Source organism: Nyctibius grandis, chromosome 2 (genome assembly GCF_013368605.1).
Source record: "Nyctibius grandis isolate bNycGra1 chromosome 2, bNycGra1.pri, whole genome shotgun sequence".
Taxonomy (NCBI): domain Eukaryota; kingdom Metazoa; phylum Chordata; class Aves; order Nyctibiiformes; family Nyctibiidae; genus Nyctibius; species Nyctibius grandis.
The window spans coordinates 43,136,154-43,162,773 of record NC_090659.1 but is presented as its reverse complement, the minus strand read 5'-3'; the positions used below and the strand labels follow the sequence as shown (position 1 = coordinate 43,162,773).

General features: G+C 36.7%; 1 protein-coding gene across 2 annotated transcripts in view; it reads right to left on the bottom strand.

The window, feature by feature from the left end:
• Positions 1 to 26,620, bottom strand: part of ANOS1 (anosmin 1) — a 152,372-nt gene that overhangs the window by 36,436 nt on the left and 89,316 nt on the right. For both annotated transcript variants that reach the window (XM_068395194.1, XM_068395193.1), the window contains exons 4-8: positions 26,289 to 26,511; positions 20,774 to 20,958; positions 13,841 to 13,970; positions 4,015 to 4,217; positions 1,752 to 1,899 (exon numbers count right to left, since the gene is read on the bottom strand). In XM_068395194.1, coding sequence (XP_068251295.1) covers positions 1,752 to 1,899; positions 4,015 to 4,217; positions 13,841 to 13,970; positions 20,774 to 20,958; positions 26,289 to 26,511 — 889 coding nt within the window. The remainder of the gene's footprint in view (positions 1 to 1,751; positions 1,900 to 4,014; positions 4,218 to 13,840; positions 13,971 to 20,773; positions 20,959 to 26,288; positions 26,512 to 26,620) is intronic.

The following is a 26,620-nucleotide window of genomic DNA, read 5'->3' as shown; positions in this document are numbered from 1 at the left end:
ACAATAGAAACGGACACCTAAAAAACGAGAGCTTAATACTACAGAGACCAGAGCAACTGACAGTGGGACTTCAGCAAAATTGGCATGTTGCTTCTGGAACTACTTCCCAAAGGCCATAGAAGTCCCCAAATAACAAGGGACATGAATGTCATGTCCTAGATAATATTTCAGGCCATATTTTTTTTCTATTTCATATTTCTCCATCTGCTTCTGAGTATTCTCAAAAGTATCTCAAGCAGGACTAGCTCTGTACCTAACTAACCTCAGTGAGATTCAGAAGGTGAATTTGCATTTCCTCCAGAAGTAGTTTTTATTTGCTTTTTTATGGAGCTATAATTCAGCCATTTTTTAAAAAATGTCCAAAAAGGTCCAAATACACTCAGCAGTGCTCTATCCACTAAAATCAGTGGTTTAGGATTCAAGAATCTTGAATCCTTTACTTCACTAGCTTTAACAGAAAGGATGCTTAGATTTGTCCATAAACTTCTTATTGAAGTACTCTACTGTAAAACAAATATGTGTTTTAGTTCTCGCAGGCACTGATTTGCAGTTAAAAAGAAAATACTGCTCATTAACTAAATAAATGTTCATAACTTGAATATAACAGTCAAATACTTGAAGTATATGAGAAAACAAAAATAATGCTTTTAGTACAGTATTACTCTGGTTTGAAAAACAATACAATTAATTAACCTTTTAGTCCAAAAAGTCACCACAGTAAAGTGAAATAAAGCACAGGGCATTAGAAAGTCTATACTAATTAGACATTAGTACGTAGCAGACTTTCACAGAAATCACTGACGGACTGTTTTCTGAAGTAAATTAATCAAGGAGAGGGAAGATTATCTAAGCAAAATGGTGGAAGGAATTTAAATCTAGCTGTGACGATGATAGGAAAGAGGTGCCACTGAAGTGGATGGAAAATGATGAAATATTTAAAATTGTATTCTTTAACATCTTATTATCAGAATTTTGCTGTATTGGTTAATCAGAGACACATCAGCAGTTGGAGCAGTAACTTGGTATTGTACTGTAATTATACAAATATCATTTAACTAAGACTAAGAATCATGGTTTACTTTCAGATTCAGATATGCTTTTCAATTACATTACTTAGCACGTGAGGTTTTAAAGAAGACCTTAACAAGAAATAACCTGACATCTAAAGATCTCAAGGTTCTAATTTGAATGTGGGTCCTATGTACGTAATAATTTCTTCAGAATTCATTGCTTGTCAGGCATGGAACATTTTAGATTCCCTAATAGAAGAGTTGATGTTTTGTATCAGTTCATAGTACACACATATTCGTGTGGTCCAAGAATCTGAATCAACGGGCTACTCAAAATAGTCAAGATTTTGAAAAGCATTGCAAGCTAAAACTGTCCAGTTAAGACAAAAACACAGAAATGGTTTTATTCCAGCCACTGAGAAATATAGTATTTATAGCTGTACTGCATTTAAAAAATATTAACACCACAGTCATGCAAATGGTTCCATTTTTGTTGCATTTGTTTATTTCAGGTGAGTAGGATCTAAGACAAAGAAACAGGCAAAAACTGTCACCAATTTTTAGATAAGAAATTTAACATTAAAAGGTTACTCAACTTCACCCAGACAGGATGACTATGATATGAAACAGAAAGCTTTAAGAAAATTATTTTTTTTAAATTTGAGAAATCGTTATATAAAACATTCACATTCCAGATAAAGAAGAGATAAAGCATTCAGGCGTTTGAATACAATTACTCACTATTACTCCTGGTGTCCTGAGTTGTGCTAAAATGGAGAGAAACCTTAGCACTTTTTAGGCGTATTTGACCCCAACGTGTTACTGCCTGCAGTTCTACATTGTAGTTGCTGTTGGGTTGGAGTCCCTCTAGGACCACATAATTTTGGGCCTATAATAGAGGAGAATAAATATACAAAGTAGTTATAGTATTACTGAAACACAGGCACTTATTAAAAGCAGGCCTGTTGTCTTAGGCATGCTACTTTATTGAAATTAGAAAACTCATGTATAAATTTCAACAGAGCAAAACTTCCTTTCTTTAAAAAATATATTTTATTGGACTCCGGTTTTCTGTGTCATTTTCAAAATGTTAACCTTTTTGATGTTCACATAATTTTGCTAATTACTTGGCAAATACAGACACCTATTATTTAGGTCAAAACTAACTTTTTTTTAATATATAACAAGTTTTTTTCTTATGCCAAAATTATTTTAGCCAAAGAAATTTAAACTTATTATTCCTCAATTTCTGTGTTAGCAAAGCAATTGAAAACTTTTTCTGGAGACAGTCAGGCTGAAGACAGCTAAAATCCAACATTCAGTACATTTGTCAATATTTTCTATTTGTTTCAACTGTTGAAAACAAAAACGGAAAAAAAAAACAAAACCCACAACGAAAAATACCCCCTCATTGGTAAGAACACTATTCTGCTATAGAATGGAAAACGGAAAAGAAAAAATACAGTTTCCATTGTCATGGAAGTGTCTTAAATGGGGAAACATTAGAGTAGGATTATCATTCTACAGTCAATAAACCATAAATTAAGGCAAGTCCCATGGCATTGCAAAGAAGAGCCAAGGCTTCTCAGTATTCTTACATTTCTAAATTTTTTAAATGTATTTATAAAAATGTCCTTCTAGCCCATACCTCAGACAGAAGACATTACTCCCTCTTTTCATTAGAATATATTGTGCCTCTGAAGTTTGACAGTCTATCCAGAGTGAAAAAGTTAACCACGTACTGCCATATTTAACACTTCAGGGATTGTCAAAAGCATTTCACATCAATTACCTTACTCGCTTTGTGCTGATATTTATAACATTGAATATAATGCTCAATTAACAGTGTTAATATTGTAGTCAAATTATTTGAATGTCTACTTAGAATTATTTCATATGGAAATTATTATAAAATTATTTGGACTAGACTACATCTAAAGGTAAAAGCCAGGTAAAAAAACTTCAGTGATCTTTAAAAAATAAGATTTTTCCACCTTCAATTTTTTTTTGGTTTTCTGCACTTCCAATTTTTAGACAAAAGAATTGCTATAATATTCGAAGGACCACTGATTAGCAATAGCCTCAGGAGTGTCCTATGGGGGAAGTCTGAATCTCATTGGCATTGCTGTACAGTTTCATGACACACTGCAGAAGAAAAAGTACAATGAGCCAGGAGTAATATGAAAGACATTCTAAGAGCCTGCCTTTTCTTTAAAATACGCCTTAGCTCTTCCGGGTTTCCCTACATTCAAGGTCAGAACTTGGTCCCAATTAGTGTAATGTTGTATATTGGATCTGTTTTAACATATTCATATGTAGGATGTACCCTATGCAAAGTGTCAACACAACATTAAGGACTCAGCCCAATTTTAAAATTCTCTGGGTTTTGTGATTTAAGGACCAGCTTCTGGTCTTTAGGCTGTAGCCTCTGCCATGAAGATCTCTAGCCAATGGCAGCTTTCCTAAGAAACACAAACTTTTCTGCCTAGCACAGTCCAACCCTACTCGTATCTTGCCAAAGTGATTTTTTGAAAGTACAAGAAAGAAGTAGCTTTCTTTTCTATGTATATTTTCTTTTTTTAAAAAAAGAAGTATTTAACTGAAGTAGAAACAAAGAACCAAGTTAACTCAGCCCCTGAAATCACTCCATATTGTCTACATTTCTGGGGAAATTTCCTTTTCCTGCCTGCCCTTTAAGAAGTACTAATAAAATAAGCCTGAATTTAGAGGACAAACAGGATTTAACTTTCTACTCATCTCTCCTGTAAAATCTTATAGTATTTACTTGCATTTTAAGGCAGAAGTCTATTTCTCTCCCTGAGTTCAATGAAAGATAGGGATTGAGAGATCAAAATTGTCTGCAGGGTTGGTGATATTAAAAATTAAAACCACTACTTTACCAGCTGCTGAAATAATTGCAATTTAGCACATAATTTATACTTACACTCTATTTCGTGCCAGAAATAAGCCATATTTCTGTCTCATTTACTACTTTCTTTCTTACCCCATCGGTAATCTTCCTTCTCTTTTTTTTAGCTGGGATTACATATTTGCTATATGTCCAGCTCCAGAAGACTTTGTAGTGGTGCACTGGGATATCAGGCTCTTCTGGAAGATCCCAAGTAATCATTGCATTTACGCTCCCATCATTGTTTGCACTGATATTGGCAATTCTTATATTAGATGGAGCTGGTGGAGCAGACGGATCTGGAATTTAAAACAAACAGAGATTCTAAAGCAAAGATCATCTTCAGTAAGGTAAAGATCATCTTCACCTTACGTATTTACCAGGCATACACAAACCGGATTAAACACTTACAGTACACTGAAGAAAATTCAGGCAAAAATTTCCCATAAGTGATATGGCTTCTTGTAAATTCTAGAAATTCAAGCTCTACTGAAATAAAAATTATGGGTTAGCATCTACTTTTGTCATTATTCTCTGCTGTTGATAGTTCACAAATATTATGAAGCTTCATCAAAATGTACTAGACTATCAGTTTTACTTCTGTCATTCACTACTTTAAATACATCAGGAGTACAAAACACTTGTGTTCTACAAGTGGCTTTGTACAGTCTTCACAGAACTGTATGGTGGAAACACTTAATATTTTTTCGGTGTTGCCAGACAATTCTCAGATGATAAAATTATGTTTCTACATGTTGAATCTTTCTTCAAAATTCTAGTACTGATATCTACCACCATAGGACCTAAACATTTCCTTAGAATAAATGTAATCAAGATTTAATGATATATTATGATGTCATAGAAGTATACAGCATTTTTTTAGAACAACAAAAAGCAATTAGCTACCCCTGTGATTTCTTTTCCTATTCTGGCTTAATTTCTGGTCAATATCAACTGAAATATTATTCCCTCAGTTGTCTATGTGCTGACCCTAGAGTCAAGAAGGACACCTGACAGTCAGAGGTTCTAATATTGAACCTTTTCCAATATTGAATGTTAGGTCCTCCTTGTGGACTTACTATATAACATCCCGGTCCTGAATATTGTGAATCAATGGAAATTTTGCAGATGAGCTTCTGAAAATCCTATTTGCTATTTACTAACTCCTACTTTTTAACTCCTACTATTTTTTTAAATGCCCACGGTAGCCAGACACTGGTGACAAAATATAAGGAAACTGCAAAAACAAAATTTAAGTAAAAGTAAACTGTGTCTCAAAAACAAATTAAAAGTATATCAGGCAGAATAAAGGAAATGCATGGTAATTAAGGCATATTATGAACCTGTAGCCAAGAAAAACAAATCTGATCTAAAAAATAATTTTCATATAACTTTTTAGCCAAGTGAGCCACCACTTATTTGCCAGAAATAAAACTGGAGGTGTGCAGAGGGGACACCAGGCATTCATTTACTGCATGGTTCATCTGCATCTTTTTATAATGGTAAATGAGCTGTTAAATAAACTTTCCAGGCATACTAAATTCATCAGATAAACTCTATGACAAATGGTCTCACTGAAAAATTCCATCATTTAGCTCATGCAAACTGACACATTCAGAGTTAGTAAAGACAGCATTTCCTTTTTAAAGATCAGCAGATGTGAAATAATGGCTTATTCCTGTTATTTAACAGGACTCTTGGTTAAATAACAATGGATGCTCCTGTTTCCTCACACATGCCATTTTAGTTAAATAGCAATGGATGCCCGTGTTTCCTCAGACATATAGTTCAACCTAACTTTTGGCCATAAAAGTTACAAAGCACACTTGAGTATAAGAATTCTGGAAATTTAACTTAATTTTCAAAATAATGAGAATTCCTTATTTCTTCTCACCCATTTTTTTTAATAAGCTTGCAAGCCAGTTCCCTTTATTTTTTCTGGCTTTTCAGAAGCACTGTTCTTACACTTATTTCCTTACCTGTGAAGCAGCCAACAACTCCATCTTAAAGTATACAAAGCTATTTATATTGAAGGGGATATATTTAAGAAATTAATTTAGTTAAATGGTTTGTACTGTTCTGTAACAACTTTTTATTTACTTCTATCATTTAATAAAATAATTAGATATAAAATAAAATTTGCGTACAATAAACAGAATCATGATTCATAAATCCAAAATCCTTATTAAGTATTCACCTTCACTGTTTTAAAATATTAGGGTTTTTTTATGTTATATGACAATGTATTATGGCAATAAAACATTTATAACCTGAAGCGCAACATGATCCTATTACTGTAGGTGAATTATTCAGGTTATCTCCCAGAAGTACTATGCATCATGTATTATGTATACATAACATATGGGATAGAATTAAAGGGTTTCAGAGAATATGTCTTCACAAATGGTCAGGTATAAGCAAAACCAATTCTAACTATAAAACATGTTTTTCTTTTCTTTCCAATCAAAATGATTCTATGATTCTATGATTCATTCTGCAGCTATAAAAGACTCCGAGAGTCATTAAAAAAAATCTAAAAGTTAAATTAAATAGCTATTCTGGAAAAAGTGTATTTTTACGTTCTATCCACCAATTTTTCCTAGGTCTAAAAACAAATGACTAAATTTACGTTCTTCCTTTTCAATTGTTTCTGTCCCCATAAGAATGCAAGATAGTGTGTAATTTTCCTTGTATAAAGTTAGCGATTGACCAGAATGGAGCTTTTATATGTCTCAGAATTACGGGAATTTTTTTTTAAGGTAACTTCAAACACCCTTGGTTTTCCCAGTAACATAAGCAGAAAAAGAAAACAGTAAGGAAGAACTATGTGCGTACTGAAACCAACAGATAATTTCTTCTGACTTCTATAGCACCAGCATTTCACCCTGTACTTTTTATAATTGCACAGTTTATTGAAAATATTACTTATCAGTAGCATTTCTTCTGTGTTCACTAGAAACAGTCCAGTCAGCAGGCAAAACGCTGATCCATATTTAAAAGAAAACCCAGTAGTGTTTCTCCTTTGCTATGGGAGAATGTAAACATATTAAAAATCATTGGGTAATTACAGTTAAGGAAAGAAAGAACGTCCCCTTAAAAGGAATGTACATGTGAAATAACACAGCAATAGCAGAAACATTTTCCTGAGTGTCCCCTTTCTTCAAAGTCTCTCCTTTGCAAGCCTTGCAAATGTCATCCACAAAGACGTCTTTGAACAGGAGGAAGAGTGGTGGTGGTAGCAGTAGAAGAAAGAAAGGAAGGAGATCTCCAGTTGACAGACATGAAAAGGCGAGACATTTGAAAGTGCCACATTTTCTAGAAGAGCTTTTTTAAAACTAGTAGACTAAGCTGGAGAAAATAATAAACTAAAAGGACGTAAGATGTCAAAGATGAACAAAATTTATCACAGTTTTGCATTTAATCATGTGAAAAAAACCTGTCTGATTGTACAGACAAAACAGTGAAATGTTTCTTGGATTTGGGGTGTATTACCTGAAATATGAAGCCACTTCGTGAGCATTTTATACCTGCTGATGATCCAATCCATATTAAGTATTTCAATACCACTATATAATTTATTCATCTATTTCTATATATTTCTGTGACCCTCATCACTATTACAACTGGTAGAACTATCATTTTGTAAGCCAAAAAAACCCAAGAATATTATTCTTTTCTTTCCTTTGAAAGGACTGAGTTTCACCAGCAAGACAAACAGGTGAGAAGGAATAGCAGCAAGGCAAAATATTGTGATCTCTGCTATTAACAGGAAAAAAAAACAAACAACCCAAACCCCACCCTCAAAAAACAAAAAAAGCACACCAAAAAACACCTAGACATCTGCAATGCCCCCCTCAAAAAAAAAAAATAAAACCAAACCCAAAAACCTGTTAAGTATAAGAGCGGGCTTCTCCATAATGCATGCCTGCCAGTTACCAGATAACAGATCAGTTGTTTTCTGATTTTTTTAAGGCTTCACTATTGCATGATTGAATGGAAAGGTCATGCTTCTACAAGGTGCTCTGTTATGCTTATGTCTACGCAGACATTAAAAGCAGTATACAACTCATGCTGAAATACTTCAAGGTCTAATAACTGGTACTGGATTATAAGGCTCATATACATAAGGTGTTTGTTAACCTGACTATGAAGCTAAACTGGCATTCTGCTGACCATGAAGCTAACAGCCATCCTGCTGTTAGTCTTCATATATCTGATCCCTTTGACTGACTGCCCACATGTATAATTCAGATACATGAACATTAAATTACTGGAATGGAAACTACTGCCAGGTTTTTAAACGTAAACTTCTGAAATTTTTATACACATTAATTTATCTGACTGTTAAATCAAATTCTTTGGTTTGCAGAAAGAGTGATGCTAGTTGCAGCTTTTCCTTTGCAGTTTATACTACAACTCAAATAAAATAAAAGTCATTATATATATACTAGAATTTGGCACAGACAGCTGTCCTCAAATCTGAAAAAATTCCGGTCTCAGCAGCCTGACAAGTAAATCACTTCTCGCTGCTAGAAATGATAGCTTCATTAGGTCAAGGCTGAAGCTGCTGTTCCAGCACATGGAGTAAGTACTGCATTTGTCTGGATTGTATCTGGCTTGAGTATACCCAGAGGACTCAAATTCTTGTCTTGCTAGCTACTCAGCCATCACAAGCAAAACTCTCTCGCCAGACCCCAAACGGGAGGATTCCTTGCTGCAAATAAAAGAAAAAAAGAAAACCCCCACATCATCACCATTTCAAAATGCACATCTTCTCACACTAATATTTGTAAACATAATGATAGAAAATTTATATTTTACAAAATTCTTTCAATCAATAGGATCTGGAAGCACTTTGTAACCTTAACAAAACAGTATGAGCAAGCTGTACACAAGAATCACATCACACACTGCTGCAATGCATCCACTTTGGCTTGAAATGTGGCAACTGTAATGAAAAGAGCAAATGATTTGGAATATATGTCAGAGAAGAAAATAATGACATTGGAACAGAATTCTCATTCTGAGCTGTAAAAGTGATAGCAAGTTTGACTCTAATTTAAACTCTTTTTTATAGAGCTTTTTTTTCCAACTTAAAATGGATCTCCTATTGCTATCTTTTAAACATTAGACCTTCCAACTCTAAAAATCTGCTGAAGCTGCACTACAGACAAGTTTCCAACCATTAAACAGTTCCAAGACATAAGCAGGAGGACTGGCTTTGCCCAATGGAAATGGCACACATAAACCAGCTGTGCAACAGTATAAAAAAATCATTGGTCCCAAAAGAGCAACAGAAAGGATTTTATTGCCGGGTGTGGGTGTCTGTTCTGGTTTTACTAACACTCAGTAATGTATGCATGAAATCACATCCAGCATGGTACTTATGTGCTGTGAAAACAATGTTGTCTGCTTCCTTTTGCTTGACAATTTATCCTGTGTATGCTAGCAACTTTAGCAACTTTAGCATGCAACTTCAGCATGCTAGCAACTTAAAATCTTTCGCAGAGGTAGAAGAATCAGATGGTTTGGGCTCATTGCGTTCACCTTATAGCCTATTTTGTCTCAGAAAACAGCACAGTACCTAATTACAGACCAGCAATATAATGTATTATATGGAAATGCCTAACACTGATCCCTCTAGCTGACCAAAGTCTCTAAGAGTTCATTCTCGTCATAAATCATAAAAAGCTAGAAAAAAATAGCCTAAAAACTCTTACCCAAATTCAACAAATTAAAAGTTGCGTTACTAGTGCTGAGCAGCTTCTGACCAGTTGGGTTAGGCTATCCGGTGCCAGCGTAATAGGAGAAAAGCACAGGAAGCTTTTCATCCAAGGAGGCTCATTTATGGATTGCAGAAACAGCTCTCTCCTGCTTCCAGAGAAAATGAAGCCGCTTGGAGAGAGCCAGTCAAAATATGAAGAGAAATATTTGGGGATCAAAAACGTACTGCCAGGCATTTTGTCAGCTTTATGTATTGCTGTCATTGCAAGATGTTGCCACTCAGTTGAAGACAAAAAGGAAAGCATACACAATGTAATAATCCTGAAGAGTGAAGTGGAAACCACTATCAAAATAGTAGAAAGTTTTGATCAATTTTAGCTGACAGTATCAATCTGAAAATCCATGTGCAGAGTCCTACTTCTGGGAAAGAACCCACTCTCCTAGGTGCAGTATTCACTTCATCTTCTAGCCACTTTGCTCCAAACAGGTAGGTATAGTCTAATATGCATTTCTTGTAATTTTGGAATTGCATTTTGGCAAAATGAAGCATCACTTCATTCCCTGTAAAGGCCCATGCCAGACAAGCACATGCAAACCCATTCTTTCCTTTATAAAAAAGAAATAAACAGCATAAAAAAATTACCTCTGCTTAAGCTCTGAATATTTCATAAATTATCTCAGCTATGTCACTTTGACTATTTATAATTTACAGATTAATGCCATAAATGAACACACGAGGCAGTGTAAAACAGCTAATAAACCTTCACCTCAAATGTTTACAGTATAAGAGCATCAAAAGCTGCAGTAGATAAAACCTCAAAACACAACTACATGAAGAATGGTAAGCTGGAATGCTTGATGAAATACTCTTGTTTTCCTGGTTTTGTCTTTTTCATGACTGGGAAATTAAACTAATTTGGATAATAAGGAGCTTTATCAAGTGATAGAAAAGTTAATGGAAATCACATACCTAAGAAGCCTTAACATTATTTTGAAGAAAACAAAACCTTACTTTGCTGTGTCTACTTAAAGATCACATTTTTTGCATTTGCAAAAAACACAAAAGAGTATAAAACAGTACTGTGGTAAACAGACAAAATGCTCTCTCCAAATAATTACAGCAGCAATGTTTTTGAATGTTCTCTTTAACAGCTTAAAATATTTAGTGACAAAGACTTTGTGGTGCCATACTCCTCCCTAGATTCAGATTATATATCATGTTTGTCCTCCCTAAAAGAAAAAACAAACCCAAGTAATTTGCTATTCGTTATAACTTCTGAGCAATTGGTAAAAGTTCAGCATCTTGTGTGAGAAACTGTCTTCGGAATTGCTGTCATGTTTCCTGATCAAAGGGTTTATTTTTGAAGAAAACTTCTGTTAAGTCTGATGAAGATAATAATCTTCTCTTGGTCTTGGCACAACAGGGTGAATTGAAACAGTACAAGAATAAATGTGAATTTCTGTCCACACTTCATACAAACATAGCATAGACAGTCAGCAACCTTCCAAAGATGGTGTGCCAAAGGCTGCTTTCCTTTTCCAAACTGGAGGTTAAATGTTCCTGTAGGAGCTCAGCAGGGGCCAGTAGATGCTGGCACTCAAAAACCTAGGCATATCTGAGCAGCAGTTTCTTGCCTTTCTGCCAGGCAAGGAGCCACTGCTTCCCACTGAGCTCCAAAGTAGTAATTAAATGTCTATACGACACTATAACTGTTACCACTACGAGCGCCTACTCGGGGACATGGAGGCTAAGAGATACCGCTTGAAGCATCCCAGTATCATTTCCAACAGTCACCACCTAGCAGCGTCTTCAGCTGCGTCACCTAGCGCTTCTACACATTTCATCTGGTGAACATGGTATCTTTATAATAACCACTGACAATACCAAAGCCTCTAAAATAGTTGAACAAGCTGCCAGAATAGGATGATCTCGGCTACGAAGCTGATAGCTAACTGAACTCCTTGCTGTTTGTCTGGCAATTCACGATTCTCTGCCAAGGACTGGAGTTTAGATTTGGAAATTGTTATTTTGAGGGTTACAGAAGCCTTATGAACAATGCTGGCTACATACTTTCTGCCATTATCAAGATCTCGTTATTTTGGTTTATTAGGTAAGATCACGCAGAGGTACTAGTGGCTCCCACTGTCCTTGTCAAGAAGTCCTAAAAGTGCTCCCCACCTCCACCAGACAGCCACGAGCAGCACTCAAGGAGAGCAAGTGCTTCAGGGGTAGCTGCAGAGACCACAGAAAAAGAGGGCTCTGGTATCTAACATGTAATCATTTCAAAACCACAAGCTCCTGAAACACAAATCACTGCCAGCTGGGAGGCTATTCTGAAGAAATATCCTTATGTGCTTATCCTGCTCTTATATTGTTCTCCAAAAAACACTTTTGGCTGGGGTCAGATACTGGTCTAAAGAGACCTTCAGTATGACTTACCCTGGATATTCTTATATTCAATACCAATGTAGGTATTTTGAACAATATACTCCTGTGGCTAGCACACTCAGTAGGAGATGAATTTTTTGGAATGTAATACAAATCCTGGCTGAAAATGTCATGCTCAAGCCAAAACCTCAGTGGTATCATGATATACCTTTATGTAATTGCAATTATAGTGGTTCCAAGCAGAATAGTTGGAAAATATTTACAAACTCAGTAAAACAACTGACAATGATCTGAGTTTAAAAGAAAGTTGGTGCCAGATTCAGGAACACAGTGCTGTATGTATCTGCTGAAGTGCTGCTCATAAAGAAAAGCAAAATGAAAGCTACTGCTGTTGCTGAGTCCTTGCAGTAAGCCCAACACAGCTTGAAGGAACTGTATTTTCGATGTGACTGAAATGGTATTCTACTTAAGTATAATAAATGCTTAAAATAAGACTTCTTTTATACTTGAAAAGGTTTGTGGTCACAGCAGTAATAGGATAGCTATGCCAGCCAACCTTCCTACCACAAATGGGGGGTTCTAGCATCAAAAAATTATTGAGTCTAATGTATACTTACTCAGTAAGTAATTAAACCATCCATACCAGCAAAAGCACTTGCATGCCTCTGTAACTGCATCGACAATAAGATTTTTTCTAGGACTGACTATGGCCAAACAGCAAGCTAAAAGCTAGCATGGGAACCCATAGATGGCAACTGCCTGTATTGCAAGATAATTCTGTCTGCAGAAAGAGGAGGAAATGCATTCCTCAAAGTATGCGTTATAAAGATTCTGTCTCTACTATAACAAAGACAAGTCTTTCTATTAGAAACTACCTCTGTTAGTAGAGTGAAGAGTGACAGATCTCATTCTTTGGCACTAAAGTCAGCTAGCATGGTCTGGCTATGCCCACATTATCGACTGCCTTTAAGAGAGGGTGACCACATCTAGACCATCTGTCTGTCGGGAATAGTTTCTGGCCTGTGCTAACTCCTATACTATGCCTGAGAGTCATCCGGGAAAATTTTGCTTCCTGTGGGTGAAAGGCACACCAGGGACAATGCCAGCAACTTCACAGAATGGGAGATCCACTTCCATCTCCCCCATCCCCCAAGGACCATTTACTGGTACAGAAATAATTTTCAACGTTATTTTATTACCCAAACCCTTGCAAAACCAGAAATGGCAAAAAAATTCCTACAATACTTTGTGGATTGTCCAGCATGCCTATCTAATGAACAGAAACATGCTACTTAGCATTTATACCCTTTTTATTATCAAGCCCTTATGATTAGTGCTAGCGAAAGGAAAGTTATATTATGAGAGCCCACAGTTCCATCAAAACAATGCTGCTATTATTATTTAGATACAGGCAACAAAATATTTCAATACTCTGCTAAACATATGCAGCAACATATTTCTCATAACTAAAAAGAAAAATAAGAGAAACTTCTCGGAATAACACACTGAAACCCCAGCTCCTTCATGTTTCATGGTCAGGGTCATGTTGTTTGATACCAACCGCGCAGAAAATGTTTAAAAGGAGGTTTATTCATTAAGACCCCTTACTGATAAAAGAATAATGACATCTCGAACCTTTAATTCCTTTGCCAACTTCAAACAAAACTCACACCATTTCTAAAGCCAGTGGCAAAACTACCAAAAACCCACCTGTTAAAAAACTTCTGCCACAAAAGTAGGCAGATCAGGTTGCGTTCCATGTGTGAGTGAGCAGAAGGTGAGCACCAGACATAGCAAACAAAAACTAACCTTTTGAGGATCGGAAGTGCTTGCTGGGTGCTGTGAAGCCTCTCGTCCCATGCACATTCACAGCTGCCACACGGAACTGGTACCACCTGCTTGCTCGTATGTCTGGCAGCCGAACCCGCTCGTCCGTAGTCTGGTGGGGAAAATGTCATGCTTACTCTCTTTGTTCTGACATGGCTAGTTGTGCTATCATCTCCCATGCAACACTGGTTAGTCAGACTGAAGGGTAGGGGACGCACTTCTTTAATATGCACCAGAGCTGGCAGGTTGTGTACAACCACCTCACCTGACTCCAAGCATCATTCCGCACTGCAAAGCATTTACAGCTGTGAACAAAAACATATAACCACCCAATCTTACAGTGCATTGCAAGTCTCTTCCAGAAAAAATAACCTTTAGAAAATTGGTGAAGTGTTAAATTCACAAAATTACGTTTACAGTTACAACAACCTTCACCAGTGTACAGGGCCTAGCTGTTCAGGTGTCGACATTTCAGGGAACTGATTGCCCCAGGTCACAGGACTCATTTCTCCAATTCTCACTTCTCAGAGAATTAGGGATCCAAAATGGCTTGACAAAAACCAGCGCTGTGAGAAGCCGCCTTTTCTGGTTCATAGGAAACACGAAACCCTCAGGTAATGAATGTAAGCCTTCTTCACATCTTTGACACATGTCAAAAAGACACTCACAGCCTTAACTCTTCCCTGCAGACCTTTCTCAGGTCATAGAAGATGACCTTTTCTCCAACAACACCCACTGAGACTGCTAGTGTCATGAGTTCAATTTCTATCTTCTGTGGGGAGTGCCTTAACCACTGAAATATGGAATAAGCATAGATGCACTCTGAAGCCTTTCAGTAGGAGGTGCTTTATGTGCTCTTATTCTGAGCCCTGCTTTCCTCTATCTTTTCTTTCCCTTTAAACTTTTAAAGTGCTATCTTTTGCACTATTCCTTATTTTTGCTAAGGTACAAACATCAGAACTGAACACAGCCTCCTGGTAACCCCTGAATCACTGCCAAGTACTGAAGATGTAGCATTTTTGTAGAACTCATCAGAAACTCATCCACTTGCTGCAGATATTACTTTTGCAATTAGCTCTCAATTGTCCAGTTTTCAATTTATTTTAGGATTTCATGTTTATCGCATTTTAATTTAATTTTTTAATCAAAATAACACACGAACCTGAACTAAATGTCCTGTATATGTCTAATTATACTATACAATCATTACTGGCTATCATTACTGACCAAACATGCAAGCTCATTAAAAAAGTAGTGGCATCAATTTATTTTCACAAGCTCTGTTTTCCATGGCTTCAAAAATCTGCCTTCCTTGTACAGGATCCAGTGTTACTTGCAATGATGTCAAGCACTTCCCAAAAAAAGGCACAACATCATTTCTGCTTTTTGCTCTTTCCAATCTGCATAAGAAAATAGCAGCTGCTTACCTAACTCAGATAGCCAGAACTTGAGGAAGTTGCTTCAGCTCTCCAGCAATGGTATTTTTAGAGCCCTGACCAATAAAATTTGTAGGTGTTATCCTGCACTTAATCTCTTCATTTGGCAACAAGCAAAATTTAGGGAAACAGATATCTCATTTGTGTGTGCATGTAAAGGAAAGAGAGCCTTTCTAAATTGCACTATAGACTGATCTCAGACTGTTAAGTGTTGCAGACTTTGAGCCCCTCACATGTTGCTGCTACTCAGAGTCTCTCTCCATGCAGACTGCTGTATTTGTCTTTTTAGCTTAAGCAGGGGTAAGAGTCCCAGTGCATTCATTGTCTGTCTCATCTTCTTTCCTTTTTTTAGCTTTTATGTTACCTGTAGAGTGAATTATCTCATCCAATGAAGAGGTTCCCCTAGGGAAGAAAGAGCCTACATGAACCAGATTTTACCATTATTTTCATTTTATGGAGCACTCAGATGTGCTAGTTTTTTACTGCACGTACTCAAGAACTTACAGATAAGAAACGACAGTGAACTAGAGTAAAATAAACTACCACTATATTAACAGGAAAAAAAAACAAGGATATATTCAGGCTACTGCGGCAACTGAGATCAGGGTCAGGATCAACATCTAATTCTAATTAACCAGTTACAACATTGTGGGTTTTTAAAAAACAGATTTGCTGAATTTAGTTACAAGGCATGCATAATCTGAGTAGACTTGACCCCAAATTCCTCAGCTAAGGAATTGTGTTTGTCATTTGCATCAGCTCAGTTATTCTGCTAGGACCGATTAAAAGTAAGGATTCAGTTGTGTTAGTCTTCCGTGGCAGCCATGAAATACTGTAAAATCAAATAATCTGTCAAACCATATCACCAAAATTATTTTAATTTATGAACATGCCTTGGGCCTATTACTTTCATCATTCATTTTGTTGGCAAAGCTCCTGTTAAACTCAATGGCATGCAGAAGGTGTAACTCCTGCATTATAGAGTATAAACTACTTTGGCACCTCTAAGCAATAGATTAAATAAATTTCAAGGAAGAGCTAAATACTACTGAGATATCTTATACTACCTTAATAGTAAACTGATTTTTTTGTTTAATTGCTTCAGTTAGTTCTCACTACTTAAGTATGTTTGGAGCTGAGATCATAATATTCAGAGCCCTTTCAATATCTGTCTTACATTAACGTAAGCCCACTGAATGGTATGCTGAATGGAATTACAGTAATCAATGGACTGTTTCACTGTGTTCATTCCCTTTCGTTCACACTATCAATCCTGGATTCCTTTCTGTAGTGCAAAGGTTTAATGGAAATAGGAGAGGACAGCCTTACCCTGCTGAGTTCATAGCTCTACACCTTCTTTTAAAACACACAGTGATAAAAGAATTTGCAGTTCAGAGAGGGAAGGGATACTATCCCGGGTATCAGAAGAGCCGAGTTAATGTTTCCTCTGATACAGAAGAAACCTAACAGTGCTACATCCACTACTCTATCAAAGGACAGCAGACCTTCCCTATTTCGAGTGAATGCAATCCCACACAAGGTGGGCACTCTCTAAGTATTTTTACCAAAGCAAGCTCTCTCCTGGGAGACGGAGAAATAAACCTTTACTGTACAGGACTGGTGGTCAGCTCCAGCAGGGACTTCTCACTGTCAAGAGCTGTGAAACTTTCTGTGGTCCTCGGAACCAGAACTTTAAGTGTCCCAGAAACTTTAGGTTTTAAAAAAGATTAGTTGTCCACAGAATTTAGACAATTCCAAGGTGAAGCACTAAGGTTTGTCACAATCAAGCTAGCAGTAAATATAGCTTCTTATTTGTTTTTATAAAGGAATAAATTAATAAGTAAACTTCATTACTGTCTGCCCATATGTGTGTGTATATATATATATGTGTGTATATGTGTATACACACGCACACATATTTGACAACCATTCACACAACACAGACGTGTTCTGTCTGAAAATAACTGATTTGGCATATTTGAACTAACTTCATTAATTAACTTAATATGATTAACTATCTATGTTTCCAATGTAAACAGCAATACTATTGGTTTTAGAAAGCATTAGCAGCAAACAGAGTTACAAGTTTGTTCACAAGAGATATAGTATTCTCATGGGATAGTGCAGCAGGTCCTCCTTAGCTGGCTAAACCTTAAAAAATAGTAGTGTCAGAAACTTGGCATAGCCACTTAGAACACTACATCAGAGCTAACTAGGCTATCTAGTATCTTGGTTCCCACAGTTTTTATATTAACCAGTGGTCGAATGGTCAAATGGTTAGTTATGTCAAGTTTTCCCAAAAAAGTGCAGTAAAAAACTAAAGTTAACAAAATCCCTTCCTGAAGTGAAAAATAATTAAAATTGTTTTCAATGTGTTTGCTTTATTTATATACTTGGAGAGTTAAATAAATAACATATTAATAGATTGAGCCTTCCTCCTTAAAAAGACAAATCAAAAAAGACCTGGTGACACAATACAATACAAACGAAACAAACTTTTTCATAATTGTTTTTTCAATACTAAGTAAAAACTTATGTGAGATATTACTTGCAAATTAGCTCATGTAAAGGCAATAGAAAACAGCAAGGTTTTTTTGAAAAGTAAACAGTTTAAAATAAAGTTATTGAAAATTATAACCCCATTTCTTCTTGGACAGATTAAAAAAACAGAATATTGGATGAGGAACTCTGATAAAATATTATGAAATTGCTTATAAGATGCAAACAATAACTTTGCATAATTACATTACATAGGGGCATAGGCATAGAGATCCTCATCCACAGCCTTTTTAATGTTTGACTGCTTTTTACATGCTCTCTAGCTTAAGTCACAGAGTAATGAATGAGCCAGCACCATCTCCCCATGACTGAGATGCTCCAGTTGCTCTCAACCAAATGGCTGAGCTCTTTGCAGCCTTTGCCTATAATTAAGGTCTCATAGCCCAATGTTTTGGAATCATACAGGAAAAAATCTCAGTTATATGGACAAGAAAAGCCTGGAGGCCATGCACATGGTCACTTTAGTCAAACTGAATATCCATCCTCGTTGCTGATATTGCAAAATAAATTCTATTGCATGCAGCCACACTTAAAAAATTTGACTGCCTGGTGGGATGTCTAAAACTACAAACACCATGGAGATACATTACTCTATAGAGACAGAAATTCTGACTACTAGCACCCCTCAAGGGTTCCAGCCTGTATGTCCCAAAAGGCATACACAGTTCACAAAGCCAGTCAGGCATCCTGAAGCTTGTTCTGAACTGACATTCCCAGTGAGGTCCATCACACAATCAAACATGCATCTCTTGTGATGCAGAAGGGACAGCGAAGTTCTCAGAAAGATGTCAGTTGGAGGAGGCTTCTCCTGCCACAGAGATTAACTCATCCCTTTCTGCCCATGTGTAACAGACCCCCGGGAAAGGCAGCTGTCAGGATTCTTATCACTCTTGCACAGGAACACATTTCTGAAACACTCTCTCCTGTACATCCATTCCAAGAATCCAGAGGTCCGTATATGCTCCACTACCATGGAGCACATATAGTGTATGCTTCCAGAAATGTGCATGAGGTCTGTTTCTGGGATAAGAAAAAAGCACAGCAGTGTGCTACCTTTGCAGTCTGGATCCACTAGCCAGAAGAGTTGGGCTTCGACAGTCTAGCACATATACATGGCACAATAACAGTGAGGAGTAATTCAGTTCTGGCTCATTTTTGCTACATGGTATTTCCTAGCAGCAAAGGCAGGAGGTTGTTTGCTGAATATGGAGAATGCAGATTGAAGACCTGCACCTCAGCTGAGAGATAAATAAGTCACTGCAACTTTATCAGGTTTGGAGGTGTGCACGTTCCCTTGGGCTTGCACAAGCAGGGTTTCATGCCAGGCTCTGCTGCAGGTGACTTTTTCTGAGCAAGACTCTAACACAGTGACACCACTCTAACACTGTGGCACCACATTGAAGCTAAGAACTTCACTTCTGAGTGTTCAGTTTCACAAGCTTGACATTATTTTAAGATAGCTTTTTCCTACACAATCTGAATTGAGAATGAACACAGATTGTCACAGAATTTAAACTCCTTACTTTGTTTTGTGGATGATTCCATTTCTTCTCTCTTTCCTTTTTTTCTTAGCTATAATGACATTTTGCAGGTCTTTTCAAAATCAGCATTTTATTTTTCTTGTCAGCAGGGATGAGGGTGAAGCAGTTAAGATAAACGATTGGAACTCTGCCATCCAGGTGGACTGTCAGCATGTTAAAAAACAGATTGAAACTGGGAAGGAACTAAGTGAAAATTTATGCTCTGCTGGCTGCTTCTCGTTAAGAAACATTTGCTCATGAATCTTACATTTTCAGTCTGGATTGCAGAGTGATAAGAGCATGACATCATAGCCTTTTCTGAATTGGGAGAATAACATCTGAAAAAAACAACTTTACAAAGAATAAAGGTTTTAGCCTTTTTTTCACTCTTTGTTTTATTTTAAAAAATTAAATAGCCTTTTCACCAATTGTATTACTTATCTTTTCTGTAAGACCCAAGCCATGCCTTGGAGACTGTGCACTGAGTCCCACTGACCTACAGGGAAAAACTTTTTAGCAAGGCCTGTTGTGATAGGACAAGGGGTAATGGTTTTAAACTAAAAGAGGGTAGATTTAGACTAGATATAAGGAAGAAATTTTTCATGATGAGACTGGTGAAACACTGAAACAGGTTGCCCAGAGAGGTGGTAGATGCCCCATCCCTCATTCAAGATCAGGCTGGATGGGGCTCTGAGCAACCTGATCTAGTTGAAGATGTCCCTGCTCACTGCAGGGAGGTTGGACTAGATGACCTTTAAAGGTCCCTTCCAACCCAAAATATTCTATGATTCTACAACCTCAGAAGGACTATGTCTCTTATGTGCTTCCTTCAATGGATTTTGGTATCTAATTCTACATTTTTCAAGAGATTTGTGGCTTTCAGAGACTTTGGAATTCCCATCTGAATGTATCATAAGTACGTGCTTACAAGAAAGTGCCTTATGAAAATCAAGCCTCCAGCTAGTTCTATAGATTTTAATCTATGGAGAGCAAACCCACAAAATAAACTCATTTTGAAAACATAAACCTCTGAATATTTTTTCTTTTGGGGACAAAGAAACCACTATTTACTTCTTTACTGATAGAGTCACACATTTTTTATAAAGTCATTTTCAATACATACCAAAAGCTTTTGATGTTTCTATAACTGAAAAACTTGAAGTGAAAATACTGAAGTTCACTTCTCCTGAGTAAATCTAGAAAATAGTTCATTGAGCAGTAAAGTAAGGCCTTGGAGATCTGGATTGTGTTTGCAGCTCTGTCATGACCTGCAGAGAGACCTTATAAAAGGATCCCTCTGCATGAGCAATCCCACCTGTAAGTGATTTAACTCTTCTCCAATCTGAAGAGGACCATTGGTCTGGATGCTAAGGATCCATATCACTTTACAAAGTACTGACCTGTGCCACAGTTTGCCAGTTAGTAGCATCATCCTCACTTGGATGGATTCCTTGATTCCACCTCCTCTGAACAACATAGATCACAGGTTCAATGGAAATATTAAATTTGGAAGACCACTTCACCTCCAGATCTCCAGACTGAAGTTCTATGAATTTTAATTCTTTCCGGGGTTTCAGTGGAACACCTGTAATAGGAACGTGCAAACAAAAATATGCGATTAAACCATATGTAGATGCAGCTGTATAAAAAAAAAAATTAAAAAAAGAGGAAATTGTTGGTCAGACAGAAGGAAAAAAGGGGGGGGGAATGGATAGGCTGATGGGCATCGGAGCTTCAGAAGTGCTCATAGCTGACCTATCTCTGCTAACAGTAAAACTAATTTTTAAAAAAATCTTCAAAATTATTTATTTCATTTAAAAACTAAAGGTTCTAAAAGTTGTAAGCTAAAACTGATCTCACAGAAAACACTTTTCAAATGTGCTTTGATAACCTGGAGAAATATCCCTTTGATCTCAAACAGAATCAGCTACACCTGTTGTTCAGTTTTTCACCTAATTTGTCTTTAAACACATCTAATGACAGAATTTCCACAGCATCACATAGTAATCCGTCCCACTACTTCTCTATCCTTACCATTAGAAAGCTTTCTCATTACCTTGTTTAGTCTCCTCCACTGCATCTTAAACTTGATACTTGTCCATGATGTTCATGGATTCTGGAGAACAGTTTCTTTCATCTATGGAGGAGCCTTTTATTTACCGCAAGACTTATCACGCCTCTGAATGTTTTCTTCTTCAGTCTAACAACCACAGTGCACTCCATTTTCCTTCTAAATCAGTGTTTCTAGACCTGTGATCATTCTCGCAGTAGTCTCTGGAAACTCTCCCGTTGGCCCACAGCCCTTCTTCAGTCAAGCCTAAAACTGGACATAGACTGTTTCTAAGCTTTTACCAGTGTAGACTAGAGAAGCAGGATTATTTCACACATCTTACATTAGTTTGATATAATTATCAAAGCTGTTTTCCTTCTCCATGGCAGCATGATCTTATTGACTCATATGCAGCTGTATTGTATGATCTGTCACTCTCCACTCTTCACTAAAGATCTAGGAAAGGTAATTCCAAGGCATCTTGGAATAAATATATCTGATGTATATTGTCCAATTGTTACATTTCAGAGACAAAGTTGGCTTTCTAAAATTTTACAGCAATTTGTCATTGCACAGTGACACTGAAGGACAGTTATTTCTCTTGTTTCTACTGCTGGTAACACCACCTTTTTGAAAATATCTCTAGTAGCTTGAAGGAAAAAACAACTCTTCAAACTTGGCATCTTTTGACTAAATCAAGAAATCAAGTGTTAGATACACTTCTCTAGACAGACTTTAGGAACTCATATATTTGAGTGCGCAGTATTTTGTCACTTCAGGATATGTCACAAATAAGATTTCTGTGCTGACATATAAACCTTCTTAGCAAGTTATCATATGCACTTTAGTTATTTTGTCATTCCTCTGTGTGTCCACATAAGTCCAGCTGTACGTGTTGGTTCAATAAATTGTTTCCTACTCAGTCTGCCACAGATTACTGAATACCAAAATTTCCTTAGGTGAACAAACCGCTTTTATATTTTAAGAGGTGTTCTTCTAAATCTGATTATACAATTAGCTACAAGTAAAGAAAAATTGATATTGTAGCCCTTGAAGAAATCTAAAATCAACCCAAGGAAAAGCCAGTACTTAAATCTGGTTATCAAAGCAGTTTAAACCCTGGATATCCTTCAACAGATGGCAGACTTAGTCTAATATAACGAACATCACAGAATATGTCAGTTCAGATACCCATATTTGAAAATCCTTCTTTAATTATGATGTACAATAATCCTACGATTTGCATGCTAAGAAAACTTCCATCTGCTTTGCATTAGGGGCAGTTGGATTCACTTGATTACAAGTATCCCAGCCTCTCCGGTGTTATGTAATTGCATGCAGATGGAACGCAGCAGCGCAAACAACGACAGCACAGCACAAGTGCATTTTAAAATACTTTTGTAGAACCAGCACCATCAATTTCATATCCAGATGTGTAGATCCAATCACTCTTCAATGTGCTTTTTATTATGTAAATTGTCAGCCCTTTCATCATGCTGGAACAAATTAGTCCTAAGTCTGCAGTGCTTAACTGAAGAATCCAAATCACTGATTGCTCTATGTGTGCAATACCAGAGCCCAGGAAAAATGTTTCTCAAGGTGTCTTTCAGATGGCACATGCATCTCCATGCCATGAAAAATAAATGCACACTGGTCCATCATAAGAATCTGTATCTTAAATGTCGGTTCCCCAGGTATTCAAAAAGTTTCCACAGAAGGGTTCTGGACAGTAAAGGTGTCAGTACGATTGTAAACACAGTTCTTCAAAGACTCAGAGATGCTCATCTTTAAAACCGCACACTATTTTTTTAATACAAAACTATTTTTCTTTAAGCATGAAAAGAGCCTTTAAAATGTGGATGACCATCTGGCTCCAGCTATCCTATTATGACATTGTCATACCACCATACCCTTTAAATGTCATAATCTTCTCTTCAGAATTTACCTTGCCCACATCTGCTGTTTGGTCTGCTGTATGGATTGCTCACTTACACGTTTCAGACAAAATTAGTTGGGCTGGTTTAGACAGCCTGAACCCTAAACCTTTATTAAAAAGGGGTCCTGGAAAGTTCATATAAGTAGGTGTACCATCACATCTGAGAGACCACTAACATCTGAACAGGCAAAAGGTGATGGGAAATTTTTTCAGCTGTCACCAGCTGAGTGTAGAAAAAGATAGATGTCATTGTCCTTACTTGGGGATGCATATGTGCACGTTAGACAAAGTGAACCTGATCAAGCATTTTCCATCCCTTTCTCTTTCTTCCTTTTTTCTGCATTTTTAAGTTGTTTTACTTCTAAGTAGAGATACCACTTGCATTTCTATCTCTGAAGTACCAAAACTACTTTTGGCACTTACTGTTATTTATAACACCATTATGTCCATATAGAAAAAAAAATAAGGTAGGCCATGGAGAAGGGACACTTTCTGAAGTTCTGCACTAGCTGAGAGGATGCAAAGGAGGTGGAGATGACAGAAGAGTAGGAGAGAACATTTGATATCTCCAGTAAAGGGAAATAAAAATGTGAAGACTATGTAACTGATGAGTAATACTCCCAACAGAGATGAAAAAATGCAATGAAAAAATGCAATGATAATGGACATTTTGAAGATTATAGTGAATGCAAGCCAATAAACAATTAGGATAACAAGTAACAGGACTTGTTATGTTAATCCAACAACATTTGCGATACATGACTTTGGTGCAATTAATATTCTTTTAGGATTGGGCCTTAGCACTTAGCACCAGAGGGCAAATCCAGTTTGAAAGTCCAGCAAATCAGGTGGGTATTTTGTATCTGCTGCTGTAACTAATCTCCAAAGCTTGATCAACAGTGAAACTATAGGAACTTCTGTAGACTCTTAGATTCATTCTGAGTTCATTTTCTAGCTGTGAGTGCTGTCAAAATGCTAAGAATAAGTACTAAACTTATTCACTAGATCTTAGTCATGCTTGCAGAGTTTGCTCTTCCCTAGTGACAGGAAGGTCATTTATCCTTGGAGGAAATGAATAGCAAACTGCTCCGCTTCTATTTGTCCTTTGTTGCAGAAAGACAGGTTGAGGAGGCTAATTAGCTGAATTCATCAGCTGAGAAGGCAGTACAGTATTGGGCTTGTCCTTCTTCTGCAAGATATATATGCTTTTACAAGCAAGCACCTCCTGCAGATAGGTGATGTTAGAGAAAGTTAGTTCTGCTCCTATATAATTAGGCTGAACAGCAGTATACTTTCCAGTGCATAGTTATACACGGTATCATATCCTGTCATATCCTGTGTCCTCTCCAAAAGCATGTTGTCTTGTTTTATTTTATGTTTGTTTGCTTGGTTGTTTTGGTTTTGCCTTTTTCAGCTGTTACATTTACTGGAATGCTTTGTACTTGTGGTATGGAGACTGATCATGTAAATCATCACATATACAATATGAATGCCAGTTTATCACTCTGGTCGTTTGTCTCAAGAAGATGAAAGAAATAACTAAGTGATCCATTTTAATAATTTTCATTTTGAAAGGTGCTGTGTATAAGAGTGTATTAATTCCTTATGGTTTTAAAGGGGCTGCTCCGAAGTCTCTTGGAAGGAAGAGAATTTCCCTTCTGCACTGGACATCTGGATCACAGTATTGCCTGCTGTTCAAAATACTTCGAGTACTATCTTAATTGTTTTTGTGTTTACTCAACCTCTACGACTTCTAGATCAAATTTTCTCCATTTATGTAAGCAAATAAGATAATGCTTCCTGATGGCCCACCCGGTACACTCAAAGACAGGATTCAAAAGTCAAAGCACATTATTTCCGACACACATTCTCATCACCAGAGACATTCAAAAAGATGCATCAACATTTCTGTTAAAGCAATGAACTTAAAAAAAAACCAAACACAATCTCCTTCACATATTTTACCATTTTTCCACCCACAGATGGAAATAAGTCCGGATTCGGACCTAAGCCTGGAGCTTAGTTCAGAGTTCTCCTGATTAGGCTCTCCATAGAGAGCCCATGCTATCAGAAGAACAACTGGTTAATATTTATTTTTATCACTGAAGAAAGGAGAATAGATTTCTAACAAAACATTCCAACTCTCTCGAACAAGAAAATGCCCTTCATAAATGCTCATTGTTCTGCGTTAGGAGCACATTTTGAAAATATTTCCATGAATAAAGCTTTTTTTTAATTCCAACAAATTAAAATCTGGAGTTTGTCTAAGCAAATAATTTCTTAGTCTATATGTTCTTGTCGATGGATGTCAAGGAAAAACTTTTTTCACAGAATCTGAGGATTCAAGTCAATTAAAAATTTTTGAATAAGATTGCCTTAGATTTAAATAATGAATTAATATATATATGTGATATTATAATCTTTCACTATTTTATTCTTAGGTCATTAAGAACAACAATGACAAATATACTGCATTGATTTGTTCTTTTACCAGATTATCTCACACTTCCTATTGGGTGGTCCTACCTGCTTGGCTTATAAACATAAATGTTCTTTGTGATTAATAGGACTTGAACTATTTATTGTTAAATATTTTCCTGATATATCCTCTCTCATCTGCATCAAATTCAGTAAGATTTAACCTAAACTGGCAAGTTTGTTCAGTTTAAGATGATTCATAATAGCAACATGTTTACATTCCACAGATTTCCAGACATGGGCTTCACAAGAGAAAAAAATTCAGAAACTTGAGCAACACTTTCCTCTGGCTTTCCACCCTTTCAGTGTCCAGCCATATCTCTACAGGCTCCTATCCTTTTTCTTCCCATCCTTACAAACTCCTATGAAATGAAAGTCCTGGTTTTCTAGGAGACTTTATTATGGTCTGAAGTTATTAGCCCATGTATGAGCACATATTAACAACCTCTACCTTTGTACAGATTTTTTGGAACTTGGCATGTATGACCGCATCCATTGGAACAGCATTTCTTCACTCCAGAACATTCACTATCAGCTTCACAGCTTTCAACGCAGGCAGCTGCAAAACCACTGGCCTTCTCAGGTGCTGGGCAGTCCCCTTGCTTCACAGACAGGATGTACTTAAGGAATTCACAGCTAGTTAGGCATTCATAATTCTTCTTGGGGAAAAGAGGCTAAAGGGAAAACAAAAGTATTATAAAGTTTTCAATAGGAACAAAAGAAAAAAAAAAAAGAAAAAAATGTTGTAAGTTTTCCAAGACCTTCTAAAGGAAAATTCAGATT